The 24,206-nt window shown below is 39.9% G+C and overlaps 1 protein-coding gene across 7 annotated transcripts in view; it reads right to left on the bottom strand.

Moving 5' to 3' along the window:
* Positions 1 to 24,206, bottom strand: part of TLN2 (talin 2) — a 421,584-nt gene that overhangs the window by 110,400 nt on the left and 286,978 nt on the right. For all 7 annotated transcript variants that reach the window (XM_081293079.1, XM_081293081.1, XM_081293082.1 and 4 more), the window contains 11 exons: positions 23,810 to 23,965; positions 19,480 to 19,581; positions 18,749 to 18,825; positions 16,830 to 17,010; positions 15,862 to 15,975; positions 13,621 to 13,729; positions 12,634 to 12,842; positions 11,972 to 12,070; positions 7,523 to 7,690; positions 6,181 to 6,475; positions 3,220 to 3,386 (listed from right to left, as the gene is read on the bottom strand). In XM_081293079.1, the coding sequence (XP_081149205.1) occupies positions 3,220 to 3,386; positions 6,181 to 6,475; positions 7,523 to 7,690; positions 11,972 to 12,070; positions 12,634 to 12,842; positions 13,621 to 13,729; positions 15,862 to 15,975; positions 16,830 to 17,010; positions 18,749 to 18,825; positions 19,480 to 19,581; positions 23,810 to 23,965 (1,677 nt within the window). The remainder of the gene's footprint in view (positions 1 to 3,219; positions 3,387 to 6,180; positions 6,476 to 7,522; positions 7,691 to 11,971; positions 12,071 to 12,633; positions 12,843 to 13,620; positions 13,730 to 15,861; positions 15,976 to 16,829; positions 17,011 to 18,748; positions 18,826 to 19,479; positions 19,582 to 23,809; positions 23,966 to 24,206) is intronic.

The following is a 24,206-nucleotide window of genomic DNA, read 5'->3' on the forward strand; positions in this document are numbered from 1 at the left end:
TCATATACATGTACTGAAGTATCACACCGTACCACATATATATGTATAATTATGTATTGATTAAAAAATTTCACCCAAAAGATGTTCAGATAAGTCTCTTTTCTCCACCTCTCTCAGGGAGATTTTTATGACACTTGGCAAGGCAGACATACATCTTCACATCACTACTGACACATCTGGTAGAATAGGTAGATGTAAAAGGTGAAGAAGATTCCAGTAAAAATACATGGCCTGATGAAGGGAATGTTGGGGGTGGGTGAGGAGAGGGGTTACGGTGGAGTGCCCCCAAAAAGACTTCAAGGAAACACTGGTTAAAAACCAAGCCTAGAAATTATGTTGCTGGAGAGTCAGAATCGGAGAACATAGCAAGTAAAGCTGGTAGCCAATTGAATTAGGAAAAGAAACCCAACAGCCTTAACCTGACATAACATGTGTCCCTCAGCTAGTTCTACAGCCCTTTAATTACTTTAGTTGGACATGTCCTCAGAACCCATGTGGATTCTATTTAGATGTGTCGGATTCTGAAGCAGGAAAAGGCTAAAGATAATGAAGAAGGGATACATTTTTACTCCACAAAGACTTAAAGCAGGTGCAGCCTTCCTTTTGCATCCACAATAAATGCAGCGATCAAGATTTTTCTCATAAGACCTAGATGTTTGTGACCAGCACTTGACGTGTATAGACCAATAGCCTCTTTCCATGACTTCAGGATAATAATACTTGCTTGCAAGGTAGGCAGGACAGCAGGGAGAAGCCCACAGGTTTGCTGAAAATCAATTTTTTGAATGTCTTAAGTTTTCCCATGGTTAATTCATCAAAGTTACGATAACTGGTATCTTTTATAAAAATTATAGTAATTCCTACTGAGAGGAATGGTTTTAACATCTGTGACAGAACTGGTCTGGTCATCTTCTTGAATAGGATTTTCTACTAACTTAACCACTTTTAGTTGTCTTGATTTTGAGTTTCTAGCAACTATGTGTAAAAGGATTACTTGGGCTTCTTGTGTATTCTTTTGCAAGTTTATGAAGTCCATTTTATTCTGGTCATTGGGTATTTTTTTAAGCCACTCCTTGAATGCCCAATTTTGTATTTTGAGTAGCTATAAACAAACATTTCAGCACTACACACTGATGCTTTGCACTTTCTTCTGCGATGCCTTTTTTTTTTTTTTTTGGTACTGGGGATTGAACCCAGAGGTACTTAACCAACTGAGCCATATCCCCAGCCCTTGAACTTGTAATCCTTCTGTCTCAGCCTGGATTATAGGTGTGCACCATCATGCTCAGCTGCAATGTCTTTTTTGATGATGTATAAGGAATGTGGCAGACCAATATTAGCTTGAAATATTAGCTACTGACTAAAAAATATTTTTCTCTGTGTACTAAATATATACTTCAGAAGTCTAAGCATTAAATGTCCTTTAGCTTTCTAAAAAAATTATCATATTAAAATATTGTTATGAAGACAGTGAATTTTAACTAAAAGTACAATGAATTTAAAAAACCAACACTGTCCCACTAACATATATTATCAAAAATCACAGATCATTAGAAGAAACAAGTTTTATGCAACTTGGTAAATTCAGAGAATTGGCTTGGTGAGCAGTGACATTAAGTAATGAATGTTAGTCCTGGTTCAGTGACATCTGGCATTATCTTTTTGAGCTTAATTTTCTCAAAATGTGTAAAATAAGGGACTGACTAGATTTTCACATTCTAGCTAATAATTTCTTGCAAACATGAGGGCTTATTTGAAATAGCTACTTATAGACTTAGAAGGGGAAAAATAGTAAAACATTTAGAAAAATGAACCACAATACAAAACCCTAACATATTTTTGGCTAAAAGGGGGATGGTGAAAAGCAGAGCTTTGTGGTTGCAACAGGGAACAGAGACAGAGAAGGAAGTGCAGACCCTGCCTCTCCCCAGGTCTTTCCTTCCCCTTCCCTGGAGCTAACTCTATGATCTTTCTGTCCTTCAGGAGGCACAATCGCAAATTCAGTCCAGAAAGGTCCTACACATGGCTTCTGTACATCCTAAAACATTTTAAGTGAATTCACAAACTTAGGTGAGTTATGGAGCCAGGGAAATGGGATGAGATGTGGAATCGTGTAATGAATCTTCTACATGTACAGATACATTAAAAATGTTCTTTTTGGGGCAGGAAGTTGAAGGTGATTTCTATTTCTTTTCTATACTTATTTGTATTTTCTATTAGTTACAGAAGTACTGTGTGTTAGATGCATAATAATAAAGCATAGAGAAATAAGGCCATTTCTATTTAAAACAGTTCTCACTTAGAGGTACACAATGGGATATCCTGTAGAAATCTCACACACATGGTCTCACCAGTAATTTTATGAGTCAGGACCTCTGGAGGTGGAAATAAGGCATATAAATTATAATATTTCATGGGAAGCTCTGAAAGAGACCTTTGGTTAAGAATAACTGGCTTTTAGAAGCATCATGCTCCAGCATAGCTGTCAAAATGCACAAAGCCAACTCTTAACTTTAAGCCTTACACAGGTTGAGCATCTCTAATCCAAAACTCTGAAATCTAAAATGTTCCCCAATCTAAAACTTTTGGAGTGTTTACATGATGCTCAAAAGTTAGATCTTAGGGGAAAAAAAGTTAGATCTTAGATTTTCAGATAAGAGACAATCAACAAGTAAATTGTTTTGAGAATATTCCAAAATCTGAAACAAAACAAAACTCTGAAATCTGAACCACTTCTGGTTCCTAAGCATTTTGGATATGGGATACTTGAGCTGTGTAACATTTTAGGTTGCTACTGGGAATTGAAGTACAGTGAAGTTGGAAACACTCTATAATGCAAAATCTTGATAGGAGTTTAGTTGAGAAGTCAATGGAGGGCAAGGTAACATTGAGACTAGAAAGAAAGCCATTATAGGTGAATTCACTGCTGAAAATTTCCAGGTTCCACTTGCTTTGAGTCAGCAGTGAGGAACAATTGCAAAAAGAGCCCTCATTAAGCAGGGCACTTTGCTGTCTGTGGCTCAGTCATCTCCTGTCCCCTGAAGAATTTCTGTCCATGTTTAACATCCTCCTTTACCACCTAACCCAGGTTAAATGTTATGAAGCCACTTAGATTTTAAACAAAGAGGAATGCAAATGACCATCCTTCATCTTTCAGGTACCTTCAAAATCTTAACATGATAGTCTTTGTTTTTCAAATCAACAAATCCAATATCATACCTTTGCAGCTTCTACCATGCGAGCAGTGGAGTCAGCCAATAGCTTTGCTGCTGCCAGGAGCTTCTTTGAATTTTCCATGTCAATTTCAGCCTCTGCATCTGACCTCATGGCATTGACAAGATCCGAAGTGGCCTGGGCCAGGACCCGGGCCTGGCGCACCATCTCACCTAGAGGTTGGGACAGACGATGCAGGCTGTTTGGCTGCCTTTCAAAGTGGGTACAAGCTCAGAGGTCAGTACAGTCTTATCTCTACTCTTCCGACAAGAAGGATGGAGGGAACTGAACCTCCATACTCTGCTCCTAAGCAATGGGCCCAAAGTACAGCCAGAATGGAAAACATTCCCTATTGCTCCCAAGGCAGTACTCCCCAAACACATCCAAGTTCAACCTGTAACTATGAAGGCTAAACATGACACAAGTAGCCAAAAGAGGAGCACTTCATAAAGAGAGGGCAGGAAGCAAAATTACATGAATTTACTTTTAGTAAATAGTTATTTAGAAAACACTATTTACCTCACTTCAAGAGGCACTTATATAAAAGCCCCTATAATAAACTCTGTGAGAAATCAGCATAGGTAAAATTCATTTCTAAATTTTGGATTTGCATCTGCCTATGACTGGATGACTATGACAGCACATAGCCCACACTTTGCTGTTTGGTCCTTCCTAGTAGGAATATTGTCAGGCTCAAGTACTAGAGGTGCCTTGGCCCAGTGTCCCCATCAATGTCTTCTTGCTCACATTTTTCCTCCCAGCACTGATTTGGACCCGGAGTTTCCAAATGTTGGGTCTTACTGTCCTTGTGATTTTACTGAGGTCTACTTTAGCTTCCTTTTGGAAGTAGAGGGGTAAAATAATAAACATAAAAAATAAAACTACTTCATTAAAGGACTTATTCCTTGAATCAAGATCAACTGAGAAGAATGCAGGAGCACTGTGATGTTAAGGGGCAAGAAAAAAGCTTTTCTAAACATAAAAATGGGTTAAATTCAGTGTGGTATCCTGGATTAGATCATAGGACAGTAAAAGGACATTAATGAAAAAAATTGACATAATCCAAATACTGGCTACAGTTAACAGTAATGTGCCAGTGCTTATCTCTCAGCTTTGACAGATGTGTCATGGGAAGATGTTGTCATTAGGGAAGATGTTAGAAATGGGAGAAATGATTGTAAGTTTTCTGTCGAAGGAACCGCTGAGCTAGAGTAACCGATGTGATTCTGCAATCTGTATTTGGGGTAAAAATGGGAGTTCATAACCCACTTGAATCTAATGTATGAAATATGATATGTCAAGAGCTTTGTAATGTTTTGAACAACCAATTAAAAAAAAAAAGAAATGGGAGAAATGGAAAGGTATGTTGAACTCTGAAACCTCTGCAACTTCTTTATTTTTTCAAATCTGGAAGTATTCCAAAATAAAATTAAAAAAAAAAACCCAAATTGGAAGATACACACACACAAATCCAATTGTGTGGCTCTTTCCTATTTTGTTAAATCATTTATGAAGGATATAGATTATAATTTTCTAAAAAAGAAAAAATAACCTTTGCTTTAAAGTATTACCGTTGCTGGGGAGGAAGTAGGAAAACATATTTGTTACAAAATACTGATAGGTTGCAACTATAAATCCTTTTGGAAATAAATTTCAAAAATTTTTTAAAAGGACATACCTTTGGCCCAGCAATTCCACTGATAGAAATTTATCCTTCATACATATCCTCCAAAGTAAACTAAGGTATGCTTAGTAAACTATAAGAATGCTTATTGTAGTATTAATTTAGTAAAAGCACAATAAGCTAACTTGGATATCAGCTAAATATCCATTAAAAGATAATTGGTTAAGTAAAAGCAAACCCTCCAATAATTAACATAGAGGTAAACACGAAAAAGTCTCTAAAACATATTAAGTATAAAAAGATTATAAATAGTATATGTAACAATTATGCTTATATAAACAGTAAGGCGGTCTCCTCTTTTCCTCACACACATAACTATGGGAAGGTCAGGGGTTTTGCTAAATGAGTAGGTTATAGCTGCTCTTGTGGGTGTGGGAGGGGTAACTGTGAGATAACGAATATGAAAATCTGTCCACTGTGGTAACCATTTTACTATATATGTATTTTTTAACATCATGATTATGCCTTAAATACACACAATAAAATTTATTTTAAAAAACCCAAATTGCTAAGTGTCAATTCTGGGCATTTAGAGGGCATAGACGGGCTGAGTCTAATTTACTTTTCAACTAAATACTGAAAAGGTATATTACATATATTTTTTAAATTGACTCAGCAAAGCAACCAATTCAGAGCTAAACTTCCCCTCTCTAGCCCTCAGATCCAGAAGACAATATTCCTCTGCTTTATTCATCCTGGGGCCAGGTAGCAGGTAACTGGTACCCTGATGGAATACCTCTGTGACTTAGAGCATGCCTACTTGCTTTAGACTAAATTGCTTGCTATGTCCTGCCTTGCATCACTCCAGGAAACTCCAATAAAGGCTGCAGTGTGGGCCTTCCCCTTGCTCCTGTTCTCTGCTTCCTGACCACCCTGGTGTTTTTCGCCATGACCCTGCATGGCCTGTGGTGACTCTCTGGGAACCTATAGGTAGGATCAATTGATCAATTCTACATTACGTGCCTTGTCTCTGTTTCCTCAGTAGCTGCTCTGACTTTACCATACTATATGCAACATGTACATTTTTAAAACAGAAGAGTTTCACTGTGAATCCAAATTACAATAAAAACATGGTTAATTTTGCAGAAGTCTGTAACTGTGGCTATAAACGAGCATTTTAGAAGTCCCACGTTATCTTTCCCAGAGCCTCAGCAAGGAAGTCTCAGACTGAGGCTGATGAGAACTTGCTCTTGCTAGTCCAGTAGCTTTTACTTATCCTATGGATAATTGTCACCATAAGGGAGCCCCAAACCCCTTCATCTACCAACAGCCATGAGCCTCACCAGCATCACCCATGGAGCTGAAGATGCTCTCGGTGACACACATGATGGTGTCGGTGGCTTGGTCATAGCGGCCGATGGGCTCTCCTCGACTGGCAAACTGCCGCACATGCTGCAGGAGGTCATGCAGGGCCTGGCTGACCACGCTGGCTGCCGCACTGACTTGCTTCAAGAGCTCACTGTCACCAGTGGCTGCCTGGCAGGCTCGGACGCAGTTCTCCACTGAGCGATCCACAAGTTTCCCTGCCTCAATCAGTTGCTCCTGGCACACGGGGGAGCTGATGGTGGGGCTCACCACCTGAAGCGAGACAGAAGTGGGATTTGGATGCTGCAGGTGATGTCTGGTCCCCAGTGTGGCTGGCATCTCCCTTGAGTTCCTTTGTGCCCTGGGCTTGAGTTTTTCAAGTACCAGGGAATCAACTAATTTACTGCTGTGTCTCCCTATAGTTCACTATTACACTTTGGGAATTTAGTGTCTTACTAATTTACATTCTCATTAGTCACATATGACAAATTGGATTACTACTTCCATAGAGATTTCTGATATTTACCAATTATAGCACGTTCTTCTTAGGATATTCTGAAGTGAGCCTTCTGGCCCAAGATGAAATGACTACCTAAAAGAACTGTATTTTTCCAGAGGTACCTGGAACTTTGTTACTTATTTGTGGATCCTATCAGGGTAGCCATGGCAAGCAGGAAAACCACTGGGGTCACTCCTAGATTGATGCTCAAATCCTCCCACAAGATATGAAATGCCAGGCTTGTAAGATCACACATCTACATAGTATGAGACATTCCAGGTCCTGTCTTATGAAAAGAATACACGTGGTGGAGTAGAAAGGGCATCTGGGATCAGATGGCCCCGAATTATACTGTAGTCTGTCTCTACTTCTGTGGCTGAAAGCAAGCGCCTTACTAACTCAGGTTCTTCCTCAACAAATGAGGGATAATGATACTTAATTTGCAGGATTGCCAGGGAGCTTTAATGATGTAATTCTTAAAACAGAGTGTATATAGCCTAGAACAATTCACATCCTCACTCAGTTACTGCAGTATGGAAAGGATCCTCCAAAGAGCTGTGGATTATTTCTGAACCCATTCCTAACACTGTACCATACAACAAAAGGCTCTTCCTGTGCACTATAAATAAAATGCTCTGGGGGAGAGAGCCATTTGCAAAGACATGGATTAGAGAAAAGGACTAACTGCCTGAAGAATTGAAAAAAAGCACAAATGATAAATTTAGCAGCTTATACTAAAATCCTACCTCAACACCTAAAAGAAGAAGACACCAGAATGTGTGGCATGTGGTAGGAAGGGCTGCAGATGCCAGCTGGCTTACCTTGGCACATGCCACAAGCTGAGAAGTAGAAAGGGCACACTGAGTGGCAGCAGCGATCACTCTGTTCTGTAGGACAGTGTCTTCAGCCACTTGGGCAACATTCTTGGCCTTCAGCACCAACATGGCAGCAGCATTGGCGACAGCTTTGGCCAAACTCATCAAAACATCCTAAAAATAGGGAATAAAAGACTATTCAGTATTTTTTTTCTATTTACCCCTTAACAGCCTGAAAAATATGTGGCATACACCTAAACATTTCATTCAAATTCCATTTGATCTTTTTCTTCAGCACTTAAGAATTTCTTTTCACTTTTTTTTGAAATGTTAACTTTTTCCTAGAAGTAACTAAGGAACAGGACTTGTATCCTAATTACATAGTCTCTTCCTAAACCCATTAAATAATATAGGTTTAAATCTAAAATGGGTTAATCCAAGGAAAAGATTTTTATTTCAACCACTGATTCACATCCATACAGTTATCTCACACTTGGTTTTGACAATGTCTCTTGAATATATGGTTGATGTGGTGGACTAGGAGAAGCTGAAAATATACCCAGATGCCACAAACACCATGTGCTATAGGCAGGTTATAATTCATGACCTCCAAGTCATCATGCCTCATTGTAGTTTGAAAATTTATCTTTTGGATTTCTGCTTTGCACAAGGATGCAAGTTATCACTAGAAAGTCAGACACATCTCTGCCTCCAGAGGGCAATGTTGGACATGCACAGATAAATAGCTGGCCCCAAAACCTACAGCTGAAGAGCCAAGGAATGCTCTGAACATAAGTCATTCTCAGCGTCTGTAGCCTTGTGGTCAGGGATTAAATTATTATGGAAAACGGAAAGAGAACCCACACAAGTAAACTAGTTACAAGATGATCTGACTGATCCTGATACAAGATGCAAGGAGTTCTGAGCCTTTGAAGATGAGTTTATGCCCCAACTCAATGAAAAAGCCATTCTGTTGGCAAAAGGGAAGACTCCTTTGACTTGGCTAGTCAGATTTGTCACCCATCTGTTTGACCTGAAGAATAACCACTGTTACATTTAATTTACCTCTTTGCTTTTAATACTGAAAGCAGTTTATTTGATTTAGAAATGCTTTCTCAAACATGTGAGCCATTTTTATTTGAGCAAACATGTCAAGGCTTTTTCCCCAGAGGAAATGTGGTCAGAAGTCTTTATTAATTCATCAGATAATAAAAAGCACTTTTGATTCTAAATGCAAAGGGCACCCACAGAGTCTTTACAATGAGATATTTTATGAGAAGATATATTGGAAAGTGTGTTCAGCCTGCACCATTTTACACACACAAAAAAAGACTATGTGCCATTCAGGCAAATCTGAAACCCAAGGAAGCCAGTTTTGAAGTAGACAACCAAGTGGTCTTAAAGGAACAGTTCAGACCAGCCTTTCTCAGGTCTGTGGTGATCCCACATATCCAAGGAAAAAGTCAAGCCCAAGAAGCTTAAAGCTGACCTTCCTTTGGGAGCTGACTGGCACTTGTCCACTACACAACTTTTCCCAAGATGGACCACAAAGTTATGGTTTTTAGACACCTATCTCAAAGCTCAGTTAAAAAGCCTGAATATCAATAATATATTGATATTACCAACAAGATTTTTAAACATAACTTCCCAAAGCAGGCCACAGTATTCTCTCACTTGATATGAATCCATCTTTACATAAGAGGACCACAATTCAGTAATGTAGAATTGTGATTGTTCTAAAGGGCTTTGTTAAAATCACTTTAAAAAACCTTGTTGCTCCTATTAATTTTGTCCAAAAACAACATAGTTAGAAAAAGAGCATGATACTACAGCTATAGTTGCTGACAAAACCTTTGTCAGACTTTTCAACAAGACCACTATTATGTTGCCCGTGTAAAATAAATCTTTGTTAACTCTGGGAACATGCAGTACACTGAGAACCCAAGAAAAGCTCTGAGATATGATCTTAAGACTCAGAAAAATAGAGTAAGAAATTGAATGTGAATAAGCTAGGGGCTACCCCCACTGGAAGAGGCTGAGGATTACCTCCTTGAAACGGGCCCTACCCAGAGACCTCATACAAACTGAACTACTGAGTCACTCTGAGCATAAACCTGCCTCCCTAGCTGTGACTAAATAGAAACAAATATCAGGAAGCAGAGTTTGCATGTGAATGCAATGAAAACAATCTGTTAAAGGAAAGGAGGCAAAGTTTAGAAAGCACAAGGATGCATGAAATTTTGTCTTAAGGCAGAATCATGACTTTCTCCTCAACTGTTCTTAGCACTTTGGGGAGAACAATAATATTTTCAAGGAAATTAAATTGGGCATTTCAAGATAAATCTAGAAAACCAGCAGCTGAATCTAACATATGCCAAATTCCTAAGTAGATAACCTGCCTATAAAAAAAAAAAATACCTCGGCTCATAAGTGTAAGGCTAATACATGGACAGTTTGAGGATTTGGAAGGACAGTCAGAATGGGGGCACAATCAACTTGGGTTTAGATAGGTATATTTCTGCAGTCTGCAGTGAATTCTATTTATAGTGAAATAATTTCTGGCCAGCTCAATGAAATAATTGGGACCTACCTTCCTTCATGACACAAATGTTCATACACTGAACATCTGATTGTACCAGGATACAGGTGGGTCCTATGATCACAGCACCACAGGTATGTGGAGAGTGAAGGAGACACAAATAAATCTATGCATGAAGGTACAAGTTTCATGTCTCACAACACATCTGATCATATCATAGTCTGACAAACCTTGCAGCGAAAAAACTTGGTAGTTCTATAGAATATGACATGCAAAACTGTCACCCATGAAGCAAGAAATTGGAATGCCAGACACAGCTGAATGAAGAAAGCTTTTTTTTTTTTCTCTCTAAAATATTACCAAGTCATTGCCAAATGAAGACATGGTCAGAGAGGATGCAGCCAAAAACATAGGGAAAATGTATTTTGGGTGTCAGGAAGTTAATAAAAAACACATTAATTTTCTGTTGTTTCTGATATTTGAAATTTGTAGTGATTTTTTTCCTAAATATTTCACTGCAGTTACATACACGTATATTATAATTTTAATGATGTAATACATACACAATCATATTACAAATTTAATAATTTGCAAAAAACTTTAAAGATCAATGAAATTTTGCTGAATTCTCAAACAATGAGCTTGACACAGATTCTGGTCCAGGGAACCCAGGTATGAACAGTCACATTTTAATTAGGATGGCTTTATGCATTACTTGCAAAATTAGAGACTTAAGAAGAGGAAGGAGTAAGGAACATTGGCTCATAGGTGCATGAGGAGAGCTCATCTTGGCCTGAGTCACTTAGCTGCTGGCCTCTGCGCCCCGTCTGAGGGTTGGAATAAGCTGAGATCTTGTCTAAGCTGCAGCGTGGTTATGCTGGCTGTGAATCAAGCCAGCTGCAAACAGTGGCTACAGCTGTTCACCCAAGGGCAAACAGCATGTCGCTGGAAAACAAAGGTCACAGAAAAGACTTCACCACCACACTTATGGTTTTAGATGAGATACAGAAGGTAGAACCACCTCTGAATACAAAGAAAAGCCTACAGTGTGTTGTGCCTGAAGACGGGGTGTGTATGGTTTTCACATTTACACGGGGACTCAAGAATGATGCCAGTGAAGAGCTTGAGAAGAAGATTAACATTAAACAGGGATGAGAGGTGGGAGGGAAAGGGAGTGAGAAGGGAAATCGAATGGAAATGGAAGGTGATCCTCAGGGTTTTACAAAATTACATATAAGAGGAAATGAGGGGTAAGAGAAGAATACAAGTGGAAGAAATGATTTACAGTAGAGGGGGTAGAGAGAGAAATGGGGAGGGGAGGGGAGGGGAGGGGGGATAGTAGAGAATAGGATAGACAGCAGAATACATCAGACACTAGAATGGCAATATGTAAATCAATGGAAGTGTAACTGATGTGATACAGCAATCTGTATACGGGGTAAAAATGGGAGTTCATAACCCACTTGAATCAAACTGTGAAATATGATATATTAAGAACTATGTAATGTTTTGAACGACCAACAATAAAAAAAAAAAAGAATGATGCCAGAAGAAACTGCCCTTGAAGAGAGAGAGAACGAACCTGAACAGGAGTTGACAGCTGTAGAAGTTAGGTGGCCAATACAAGGGGTTAGTGACTATTTTCTCCACTTTTGTATTTAAAGTATATCCAGAAATTTGATAATCAGAAAGGTTAAATAAGTGTGATAGTGTGATGGTGCATGATTTATGTGTAATGAGCCTTTCTATTTAAATTTTTTTTTCCATTAACACAAAAGACCTCACTTCCCTAATAATCCCTCTATTATTCTTGACAGCTCAAAGATTGGAATTGTTTTCCATCAAATTCTCCCTGATCAGTTCTGAACCAGCACTTAAGACTCTCTTCTAAATTTGTAAGGCTGCACATATCTTACTTGGAACCGCTCATCAGTCTCATTCTCTCCGATCTGTCTCAGAAGATCTCCACTGGCTTGTCCAATGCTTCCAGCAGCAGTCAAAACGGTCTGTCGAGGCTGTGAAAAAGAACATACTTTGGTTGGAAGGAAAATACATTTCCTCCACAGTGTCTTCAGCCAGGCCAATGTGGAGAAGAATCACATAGGATTGGCAACTTTTATACATCAACAAGAATCTCAGGCTATTGGCCAACTAGGAAACAATGTTCCTGTGAAATCTGTGCAAAGTAGATACCCGGTCTTACACACCAGCAACAGGTGGATGGATGTGAAATGTCCAATGAATGAGCCTCATACAGCTGGTAAAAAGGTGGTAGGTGCTGGATGGAAATTAGGGTACAAACATGTATCCTCTTTAAATGGGTGCTAGTCATGTTTGTTAAGTTTCTGGGAATGTATCTAATTAAGTACCCTTGTGGGAAGACCTTCATACTAAGAGCTCAACCAATTCCAAGAGTTGAACAAAAGTATCTGCACCAATTTCAACAACTCCCAATACTGTGTGTGGTAACATACTCCATTCAGATAGAAGGAAGAGCTCAGGAAGTCAAAGGCCCACAGTCTCCAGGGTATGCAGGTACTCATCTGAATTTGAATGAGTGCTGGTCCTTGGAGCTCACCTCTCCAGAAGTAGGCTGCACAGCTTTCAGCAAGTCGGACACTGCCCCAGCGAGGGTCCTTGCGGCTCGGAGCAAGTCCTCCCCACTGCCCACCTCATCATCCATGAGGGCTGCCAACAGCTTCACACCCTTGGACATCTCCGTCAGGTTGGAAGAAATAGTGGTGATTGCACATCCCACAGCTGTGTAGTCAGTGTCTGCAGGGTCACCTGGGACAGAGAAGGACCATTACAATCAATGCGGGGTGGTGAAGGATGAGGAGAATCCAGGTTGGTAAGAGATGGCAAGGTTGGCAAGTGGTCCTGGTGAGAATTTTCAAAATCCCCACAATGGCAGTAGCTCATTCTCCATAGCTCTGCAGGAGTACAGTGAGATTGACCACACCTGTTTCCAAGGTGACTTCAATAAGGTCCTCTCATCTGTTGGCTTCATATATTAAGATACGGAGCATGGACAACTTTAAAATTCCATAGGAGGTCTCGCATGTCAAGGCCCTTTTTGCTAGGCTTTTGTCAGTAGCTCAGGGGGTCAACTATGCTTTGGAAACACTGACACTGTAGAGTGAAGCCAGGGTATCTCCTGCTCTCACTTGACAGCGTCAGGCTGGGAGTCACACTATGCCAGAAGAGACTGCTGTTGGACAAGAAAGGAAAAGGCACAGATGATAGATTTGTCCTTTCAAGATCATTTTCAGACATAAGTTCCCAGAATGGAGAAACTGGCCTCACCGACTTTGAAGTACGTCCAGCATGTTGACTAACAATGAGGAGAGCTCCATGTGTGTTTTGTGATGATGATGCATGACAATGATAAAAAGGAATGAGATGTTCCTTACATTTCTCTTGGATAATTGGAAAAAATACCTAAAGCAGGCCAAGTACCTAAAAATACACTACCTTCTCATCATATGAAAATCTGTTGTTTCAATCAAAGAATATATATTTTTACACAAAACCACAATATACCACAAAATGCTCAGGGACTTACCAGCCGTGAGGTTAACGACTGAAGCCGTTCCAGCTGTAATAGCATCGACTTGAGAATGAATTTCGTGTTTGGATTCGTCCACTTTGTTCTGAACCCATACCCTAGACGCCTATGAAGCCAGACAAAAGCATGACACAATCATGGCAAAAAATTACCCATGGGACCAGAGAAGTCGGCCATAAAATGAGGCCAGCATTTTGGTTACATTCCCCTTACTGGGCTGGCACTGAATGAGCTCTTGAGTCATCTTAAACAATATCCTTAAAAGCCTTTTAATCTGTTCAGAGATACTGAATGGCATATAACTCCATATCTTATACTGTTTTTTTTTTTTAATTTAAGATTTAAGGGAAAAAATTGTATGTGGCCTTAGGCAAATTCAATTGAAAAAGAAGAGAAAAATCAATGTCTCATAATACTGCACATTAGCACTAACAGTTGTTGGTAATGTTCACTTTGCTTTTTAGGGAACAAGGTTAGAATTGGAGATTTCAGTCCAATGCAGGAAGTATTTCCTGTTTACAAGGTCCACCCTTCTGAAGACAATGCCATGCTCATGTGGATGTGCTACCTTTCCCTGTAGGACTGGGTCCAGGGGCCAAGACCCCTGTTCTGGATCCAGCTCCACTGCAAGGTAATGGGACCCTGGGCAAACTATATCCAGGTCCTATGCCTTGTCTTTCTTCTATTGTAGAAATTCAACTGTTAAAAAAAAAAATCTTTCCTGCTCTCATGCTGTCTTGTAATCTATACATAGTAAAATAATTATTTTCTGGCATTTCAAGACTTATCTAATAAATGATCATTTACATAGGTAATGGTAACCCTGTTGGTAAGATGAAGATCTGCTTCTCAAAATAATTCCAAAATATTAATTTATGACCAGGATGTGTGGAGCACTAATAATAGCTTATTCCATTCTAATTCTTTGAAAGTTGGTGAGGAGGAATGTTACATCCAGATATTTTAAAACTCAGTCTCATGATTACCTGGGATATGGAAGTCTGCCATATATTTTCACTTTCAAGTTTTCCAGAGTAAAATCTTTAATAATTTCAAATACTTAGGGGAAATAGCACTGAGGACACCATTTACCCTGTCCTTCCACCACAGAATGCGAATGGAAAAAGCCTCAGGGACAACTTGGAAAGCAGTCCTGGCCAGATAGGATGACGCTACAGATCCTCTCTTGGTTCTGGCACCCATAATGGCATCAGCCTATTCCACAGCAGTGGTTAACCTTGACTGCCCTTAGAATCACCTGGGAAGAATGAAAAACTTATGTCTAGGACCCACCCACTATGATACTAATTTATGTGGTCTGAACTTGGGTTTTAGGCTTCATTTTTAAAGCTCAGATGATTGAGGTGAGACTACTATTCACTGCCTCTCAAATTTTAATGTGTACACAAGGCAGCGGGGAACCTGGCTGAAATGCAGATTCTGGTTCAGTAGGTAGAAGTAGGCGTATGATTTAGCACCTCTTCCAAGATCTCATGAATTGCTGCTTCTGGCCTGTGGACCACATTTTCTTGGAGAGGAGTTAGCTGGTTTCATGCTGCAGCAACTATAGGAAGGCCTTTGGGCCAATTACCCAGCCTTGCTGCAATGCTCAGGGGTTATGAAAGCATGATCCTTATACAAGTAGCATCAGTTTTACCTGGGAACTTGTTGGAAATGCACACTCTTAGGCTCCACCCCAGACCTTCTGAGTCTGAAAGAATGGAGCTAGGTCTCGGCAACATTTTAACAAGCCCTCCAATTGACTGTGATACATGCTAAAATTTGACAGCCACTGATAGTAATAAATATAACAAAACACCTACTGCTCACTGAGCTCTTAACTACATGCTTGATACTTTGCTAAGAATCCTACATGTGATTAAATCAGTATACCTTCATAAGAACCCTATTATGAATGACACAATGGACATTTAGAGAGGGTAAGTTGCCCAGATTGAAACAGCCAGTGAGTGAATAGGGGAGCTGGGATATGAACACAGATCACTTGACTCTGAGGGCCCAACTGCTCAGTTCAGTGATCCTACCAACAGCCTGCAGCAATGATTCTCTTCCCCTGGGCCACAACTGAGAGACAGAGTTAACATCCTGGAAACCACATGGCTTTCCTTGTCATTTAGCTGAAGACTGAGATTCACCTCATTGAATCCAGACAGAGCTCATAACCTTGTTTTCTGCCAGAACAGAGACAGCAAATAAAACCCACAGATCAATATTTACCATATCCTGGCCGAGAGGTGGCAGTGAGTCAAGCTCACTGAGGTCATCCTGGGCCTGCTGGACAGCATGCATGCTTGTGTTGATGGTCCCCATAAGGGCCTGCTGGGCTGAGGTCTGAAAAGGCAGATAAACAAGGTAGTCATAGAATGTTCCTGGGACTGACAAGGCCCTCCATGCATAACTGCAAAACTGAGCTCTGAGCTCAGCCAAAGGTACATCTCAACAAGTGCCTGAATTATCTACCATTTCAACCTGGGGACCAAAACCAGACATTGCATTATATTAATAGAATACAAAATGAAGGTGATTGCAACAGAGGAATTATCATCAGAAGACTCTAGAGAGCTTAATTAGCTGACAAGAAGGCTCAGCTAAAGCCTTAATTTAAGGATTTAATTTTGAGTACTGAGGACAGAATATCTCATACATAGAAAACATGTGTTAAATGAGAATGTTTCTTGATCAATACCTAAGAATTCCATCCAAAACTTTCAGCCAATATGCTTTTTCAGAGTCAAATTATTTCTGAGCTTTCAGGCTCTTGAACTTTCAAACATTTTTGCCTAATAGCAAAGGATCCCCAAGGCAGGCCAGAGAGGCACTGAGTTAGACAGACCAGCCCAGTAGAAAGGAATTAACAGCCCCAGGGATGGAACATCAAGATCACTAAAGGTTTGGTCTATTTCTCAGACTCTTGGAGGATATCTGAGATAATTGGTTTGATACTATTATAGTGAAGGAGCAGTCACAAACCACAGTGAGAGGTTTCTGACTTCAGCAACAGAGGCAATCTCTAATCCTAGACAGGAGTGATCAGAGTCATCCAACTAAAAGAATGCTCAATTTGATGAGCTGTGGTTCAGATGGGAGAGGGAGTCCCCGACACAACCCATTACTGTCATTGGTGCCTCCTCTGGACACAAAAGACAACATTCTACTGAGCAAGAGACAGGTACAAGAAATCTCACCAGTGGAGGCATGTGGCCTCGGTGCATCTGCCCAACCATGACTTGCTGCTGTGGTGAGGGCATACTGCCAATGTTGAAGGTCTCAGGCCCACTGGAGCCTGAGCGCATCACGGCTGGCAGTGCCACTGAGCCATGCTCTGCCTTGCCTGTCCTGTTGAACTGCTGCTGCAAGATGGTGGACCTGTAGGGAAAGGCAGCTGGTCACTGTGGGGTTGTCACCCATGTGAAGAACAGTGAGAAGACAACATGGGTGCTACAGGTGCCTGCTGCTTTCTGCTCTGGAGGACAATCCAAAGAGACACACCCAGTTGGAGACTTAGGAATGAAGCAGAATTCATTGTCATTTATCTTATTGTCTCTGAGCCTTGAGATACTCTGGCACCTGTTCCAAAAGATTTTAGCTAGAGACTAGGAAGATGTTTTAAAGTGTCTGACAAAAAAATTATGAATTTTTTTACTTCTTGATATTTTCTTAGAATAAGTGGTATACGCAAAGGACTTAGGTAATCTGAAGGTAAAAAAAAAAAACAAACTGAGGGTGGCATATCTTCTTCAGGAACCCAGTAGATAAACCCAAAGGGAGGATCTGGGGAGTCTGGATAGCAGAGGCCTTTGTCTTGACCCATCACAGATCATCCCAAACATCAATAGCCAAGCGAGGATCCCAAGGAACAGACATCTGTAAGAGAGACATCAATGTGGAGGGGTGACAATAGCGAGGGTAGTCTGGGGTTCCAGGAAGAAGTCCACTGCTTTCTGAGATCTCAGCAAAAGATCAATACAGAAAGAAGTGGAAGGTCTAGTGATGGTGTCCTGGACCATTCCTCCTCCTTGCCTAGATCAGACCCACAATGATGGGGATTGTGGAGAGTTCATTGGTACCAGGCAGGCAAGAGCCCTAGCTCAGATACTTACTGGGCTGTTCCTATGGAAAATATAAAAACAGCAGAGTCTTCTGAAATGATCAGCTCACCCTGTCAGGAAGTACTAGTTTAACAATTTCCATGTAATGGTCATTAATAATTCCAAGGAGTTAAGGTACTTTATCAGGGAGTAGGAAGTAATGAAATGCATTATATCCAGTTGGTGCCGTTTGTGTACTCGCAGAGGATAAATGGAAAAGTACCTTCAGGGTTATTAGAAAGCAATTTGTGAGAAAGTGGTGAAAAGACTACAAATAGTAGAGAAACAACTACCATGGATAAGTGAGTTGATTATAAGGAATGCAAGAATTTTCTGGGAGTATATTGTGGGGATCATTATAAGATCTGAATCTGAGTTCTGGGCTCTGGGTGCATCTCAACTAACTCCAAGATCTTTGGTTTTCTCATCCATGAATCTGAGATGATCACCACTGGCTTATTTCTTGCGTAGGACTACAAGGTGGTAATATTATTTCTATTTTGTAGATAGGTTTGTGCAGATAGAGAATTCAGGGGCAGAGAATAAAAGACAACTGTCCCCATAGTCCATGTTATTAACCACTGACCTCTGCTACCTCATAGCCAGCAAGACAAGTGTGGCATGTGGCAAGTGCTTCATAGACAACAATCTTTTCACTGGTCAGAACCCAAATTCCCTTCCCCCAAAGGACCAGAATCAAACAGAATCCATGTTCCAGCCTCTGGGGGAAAAAATAATGCAATTCATGAGATTCCATCAAAAATGCAGAATGGAGCTCCTGAAGGCTCACTGCCTCTAAAGAAGGAGTGGAATACCACACCATGCTCAGTGTCTCCCCAACAAAAGATACCTAGACAGACATTGCTGGTCTGGGGACCACACTTGGAAAAGACTTGACTATACCATTCCACTGTCATCTCCTACAGGTGATGAACTTCAGAGCTGAGCACAGAGATGGTAGGGGGGAACCTGTCCACCTAAAGAGAAGGTGGTTCCCCAGCACTCCCGACACTCACTTTTTGGGGGAAACCGACTCTTCCAACATAGTTGACTCCTCATCACCTTCTAGGCCAAATCGGTCTTTACTTTGTTTCTGGAGGTAAAGCAAGATGCAACAATGAAAATGAAGCTTTGCATTCATGTAAGAACCTTTGAAAAGAACTTTAGAAGGAACGCAAATAAAAGTGTTAAAGTTAACCCAAATTTTCCTGAATTAGAAAAGCTATGTATGGGTGAACAAAATCATGATAACAATAAAAGAGAAATACACTATTTAATATAGATAAATAATGTCTTATTCTTGTAGATTTTGCATTGCAAAAAATCAAGGCTCATATACTAAAATTATACCAAAACTTGGTTATTTCAGTGGTTGTTTAGCTGTATTAGGAAGCCTTAAGAAATCTGTTGTTTTTTTTTTTCTGTACACCACTATGACATTTAGTCCCATTACATTTATTAAGAATGAAACAAAAATGTCTCATGAAAACCCAGAATACTTTACCCCCTCAGTTTGGGTTTCTGTAAAGGCTGGTGACCAAAACCTGACCTTATTTAAATGTTGCAGCAGTAAAACCATAGGATCTCAAGGTCAAAGATGTCTTATTAATGCAATTCTAATGTCAAATATTAAATTAATGAATCAAGTGTTTCAAATAAGTGATTTTTTTCAAGCTAGCTACATCATCTAAACTGAGCCTTTTGATGAAGCAGCTTTGCTTTTCCAATCTGCATCAATACAAAATACCTTTTTGAGGATGATGTCAATGTATCCTGCAATCAGCTGAGATATTTGTTCTCCCTCCGTGGTTTGTACTGAATAGTAGCTTTCCTGATACTCCCCAAAGTCCTGGAAAAAACAGCAGTAGAAGAAACATGGCTACATCAGATCTATCAGGCATTTTAAAGCCTCAGAGGATCGAGTTCCAGAGCAGCATGACACAGACTGACTTTTCCCCATACCTCCCCTCTAAGTAAATCCCTAAAATTTAACAATGGTAAAAGGGTTTTGGAAACTGGAAAGGTAAAGTGGCTGGAAGCCTCAGGACTTGAGGAATCCCAATGTGGCTGGTTCTCAGGTTTTGTTTTATGTCCTATGTACCCCCACAACTGGGAGCTAGAGAGGCCGGAAAATGAGAACCTCTAGCAGTTAACTTCTGAAAAGCATGTTCTCTCTGGTTAAGAGACCAGGAGAGGGGAAACCCAACAGACACTTATCCAGGAGCCACAACACCATGTAGAGGACCTGGGCTGGTGCTCACCAGCAGCTGCAGAGCAGCAGTGAAACCCTAGACCATCCCTAGCTCTGTTCCACAACCCAGGCAGGTGAGTAGTCTGATCCTCTTGCAGCAGTGAATGCAGTGAAGCCCTGCCTCCCTGCTTTCCACCCAGGGCACAAAGAGACTCGGACCCATTGGCTTCTCTCTCCCCACCATAGGTCACTGAACAAAGAACAAAGCCGTCCAGGATGGTATGGCAAGGGCTCAGGAGGAGGAAAATCGGCACTATGACAGAAGCCTATAGAAGAGGCCAGGGCAGCACACAGCAAACCTGACCAGATGGCTGCCTATTCCAACAAGATTTAAGTAACATCATAGGCTCCTGACATACAAGTCAAGATGTCTAGGATGTAATAAAAACATCACTATTCATAATGAGGACTATGATGACCATGTGTGAATGAGAAGACACAACTAATGCCAATAACTGAAAGAACTCTGATATTAGAAGTATCTGATAAGAATTTTAAGATAGCCATGCTTTGATGCCCAAGTATACACTCTCTGGAAACAAGTGAAAAGAAACATGCATTCAACACACACAAACAAACAAAAACAGAAGTCATAACAAAGAATGAAATGTGGAAATTATAGAATTGCCCAAATTCAATGATCAAAATAAAAACTCACAGGACAGAACACATAGTAGTATATAGATGACAGAGGACAGAATCAGTAAACTTGAAAATAGACCAATAAAATTTAGTTAGTCTCAACATTAAAGAAAATGAACTAAAAAACTAACAGCTTCAGGATCCTAGGGGATGAACAACAAAGCATTTAACATTAATATCATCAGAGTAAAAGAACAAGATAATGTGGGACAAGAAATTTTAAAGAAATAATGGCTTCCCCAAATTAACCAAGTACATAAAACTACAAATTCAAGAAGCACAGTGAACTCCACATTGAATAAACCCTGAGAGATCTGCACCAACAATTCTGAAAACTGGAAATAAAATTTAAAAAGTTTAAAAGCAGCTAGAGAAATATAACCTATTACCCATAAACAAACAGCAACTTCTACTTTTCATCTGGAAACACAGAGGTGAGAAAAAAGTAGTGTTTTATTTTTATTTTTTTTTAAGTGCTGAAAGAACTGACAATCCCAAATTCTGGATCTGGCAAACGAGAAGGAAATGAAAGCTTGTGCAGAGGGAAAACCGAGTCTGCTGCCAGGACCTATCCTTAGGGAGGGGCTCACAGTACTCCAAATGCAGAGCACCTGACAATAGGAGGAGGCTGGGAACTCTGAAATAAGAATAGCAAGAGGAATAAAAATAGATGTAATAGACTATCCTTCCCTCAAGTGTTTCTTTGTTTGAAAGCTTAACTTATAACACCATCTGATCTGGTGTTTAATGTATATAGGTGAAATATGCAAATAATTTTATTCAAAAGGTGGGGAAGGTGAAGAGACCTACGTTGAAGCAAGGCTTCCACACTTCACTGGAACAGGTAAAACATCAATACCAGCAGGCTGCAATTAATTTCATGTGCATATGTGGCAATATCTTGAAAACCTATGAAGAACACTATATAAAGTGGTGTGCTAAAAACAATAATTCAAAACGGGAGTTTTAGAAGTGTTTCAATAACCCACAGGAAGATGAGAAAAAAGAAATAAAGGAGGCAGACAGAAAAAAATTATAAAATGATAGACTTAACTCCTAACATGTCAATAATTAGCTTAAATGTAATTTAAAAGACAGAGATTGACAGAATGGATTAAAAAGAAAAAAACAACTCTACAAGAACTTGGTTCAAATATAACAGTATATGTATGATAAACCTGAAAGGATGGAAATAGACAGATCATACAAACACTAAAAGAAGCATGACTGTCTCTATTAATATCAGATAAAACAGACTTCAGCATGTAAAAATACTAGAAGAAAAGGATATTACATAATGATAAAACAATCTCTCCATTAGAAGGACACAGGAATCTTAAATGAACAGTCATCATATATCAAAGCTTCAAAATACATAAGGCAAAAACTGATGGAAATGGAAAAGAAACAGAAAAACCCAAGACCTTCACTTTTAGAAAATGATTGAATTGCTAGACAGAAAATTAACAAAGATGTAGAAGATGGATGAGCCACTGTCAGCTCGTGGGGATCTGATTGACATTTACTTTACCAACAACAGCTGAGCATGCACTCCTTGCAGGCACTCATACCACACTTACCAAGCACAATCATACACTGGGATATAAAACAAATCTTAATGCTAAAAAAAATTAAAATCATACTGACTATGTTCTCTGACCGTAATGGAATCAAACTAAAAATGAATAATAGAAAGACAACAGGGAAATCTCCAAACAATGGACCATAAAAGAACCAAACTAGAAATCTATAATAGAAAGAGACAACAGGAAAATCTCCAAACACTAGGAAATTAAATAAAAGCTAGAAGTAGGAATGAAAGAAATATATATTGCAAGCATTAACCCAACTTTATACTTTAATAAAAACATTGACATTCATTATCTCTTTTGTTTGAGGTAGTTACTATTATCATAGCTATTTCTCAGTTTTATTTATTTTTGCTTAGACCCAGTTTTTAAAAACCAGTATTAAAAGTTATATAACAAAAGATAATTGTCCCCTGCTCCATCTCCACCTTTACTTTCTGTTGTCCTGCCCCCAAAGAAAATCAAGTCTTTAGGCAGTTTCTTCTAGTATTTCTAAATCACATGCTAATATTGATTTTCTTAGCAATAATCCATGACTTCGCATCATGGAATATGAGGGTGTGACTCTCTTCGTATGAATACCCAATTTTTAAAATCACACGGGCACAGCTGCTACTGACTAGAGAAAGAGGTGGAGTTTCTGAAGGTTCTTTTCAACTGGCATGATCATATCAATCTATCATCAATTTAAGTAACTACTCCTCCCAAACTCCTCCTTATATCTTTTAAAAAATGTCATATGAGATCTTGACTAGATGGCAAATTGATATTTCAAGTGCTCACCAAAGATGTCAGGAGGTCTGAAGAAACAACAAATTCCAGCACTTTTTGATAATCCTTATTGTTCGGTTGTCCTTACAAAACACCCGCCCTATGAAGTTTCGAATGAAAATTTGGCCCTAGAAGACTTCACATTATACTCCCCTCATAGCAAATACTAAAGTTGGGAGAAGGAATTTAGAGGCCAAAAGGCTGAAACAAACACCTTCTCCCCATTTCCCATGAATTTTATCATCATCTTCTTGTTTAATGCTAGAACTTTATAAAGTAGTGTATTACTATTCCCATTTTATATTGGAAGAAATTAAGGCTCAGAGAGATGTTGAACAGGGGCATAAAGCTAGGAGATGACAATCTGGAGCTTTAATATTACTCCAAATCTATGTTGTTTCCACTATGTACTCTGTGCTATTTCTAGGAAGGCTGGGAAAACTCTCCTTAGCACTATATCACAGTTCTTAGGAATGTTTGATGTGTGGGCTTCAGAGGGTTAGAAGTTCCCTTTCAGGATGTGCAAGGGATCCAGAGCACACAGTTAAGAATCCTCTTGGTGAGAGGCTCCTCTAGATATTGAACTAGGGGAGGTCTTAGGTAAGACACCAGAGAGGAAGCAGGAGCCAAAGAAACCCAGTCTTTGTCATACCTGTCTTACTCCTGCATCAGTCTCCTCCCTGCCCATGGACTGGCACCATCTTCCTCTCTCCATGCTGACTCTCCAAGGCCAGAGAAAACTATTGGGCTAGGATCTGGTCTCTCTCCTGTACCACAATATTGCCCAAGGCCACGTCAGCCCCCACATTGCCTGCCAGTCCTACCAGTGTGAAGCTCTTGGGTGAGGCGGCCCAGCGCTTGACCGTGGTGAGAGGCCACTCCTGCAGCACCTCCTTGGTCTTCTCGTCTACGCGCATCACAGAGTCCTTGGTGATTCCCAGCAGGCGAGGCACCAGCTTGTTCTTGCCTTTCATCTTTTCCTGAAATGGGAGAGACCAAGCATCAGTGCTCTTTCTTTGAATGCATCAGATTTTATCTGCAGTTGCTCCACATATGTGGTGTTTGAAACAGGCAGGGCTGTTGGAAAAAAGATTCTGAGGCCAGGTGAATAATCTACCAAATTGAAGGACAGGAGTGAAAACAGAGACACTAGAAGATTGGAGTGATCCAATGGGAAGAGATGCTTGTGCAGGGTGGGTTACTCCCAAATAGACTATGTCA

The sequence above is a fragment of the Spermophilus citellus genome (assembly GCF_964194105.1).
Source record: "Spermophilus citellus genome assembly, chromosome: 4".
Taxonomy (NCBI): Eukaryota; Metazoa; Chordata; class Mammalia; order Rodentia; family Sciuridae; genus Spermophilus; species Spermophilus citellus.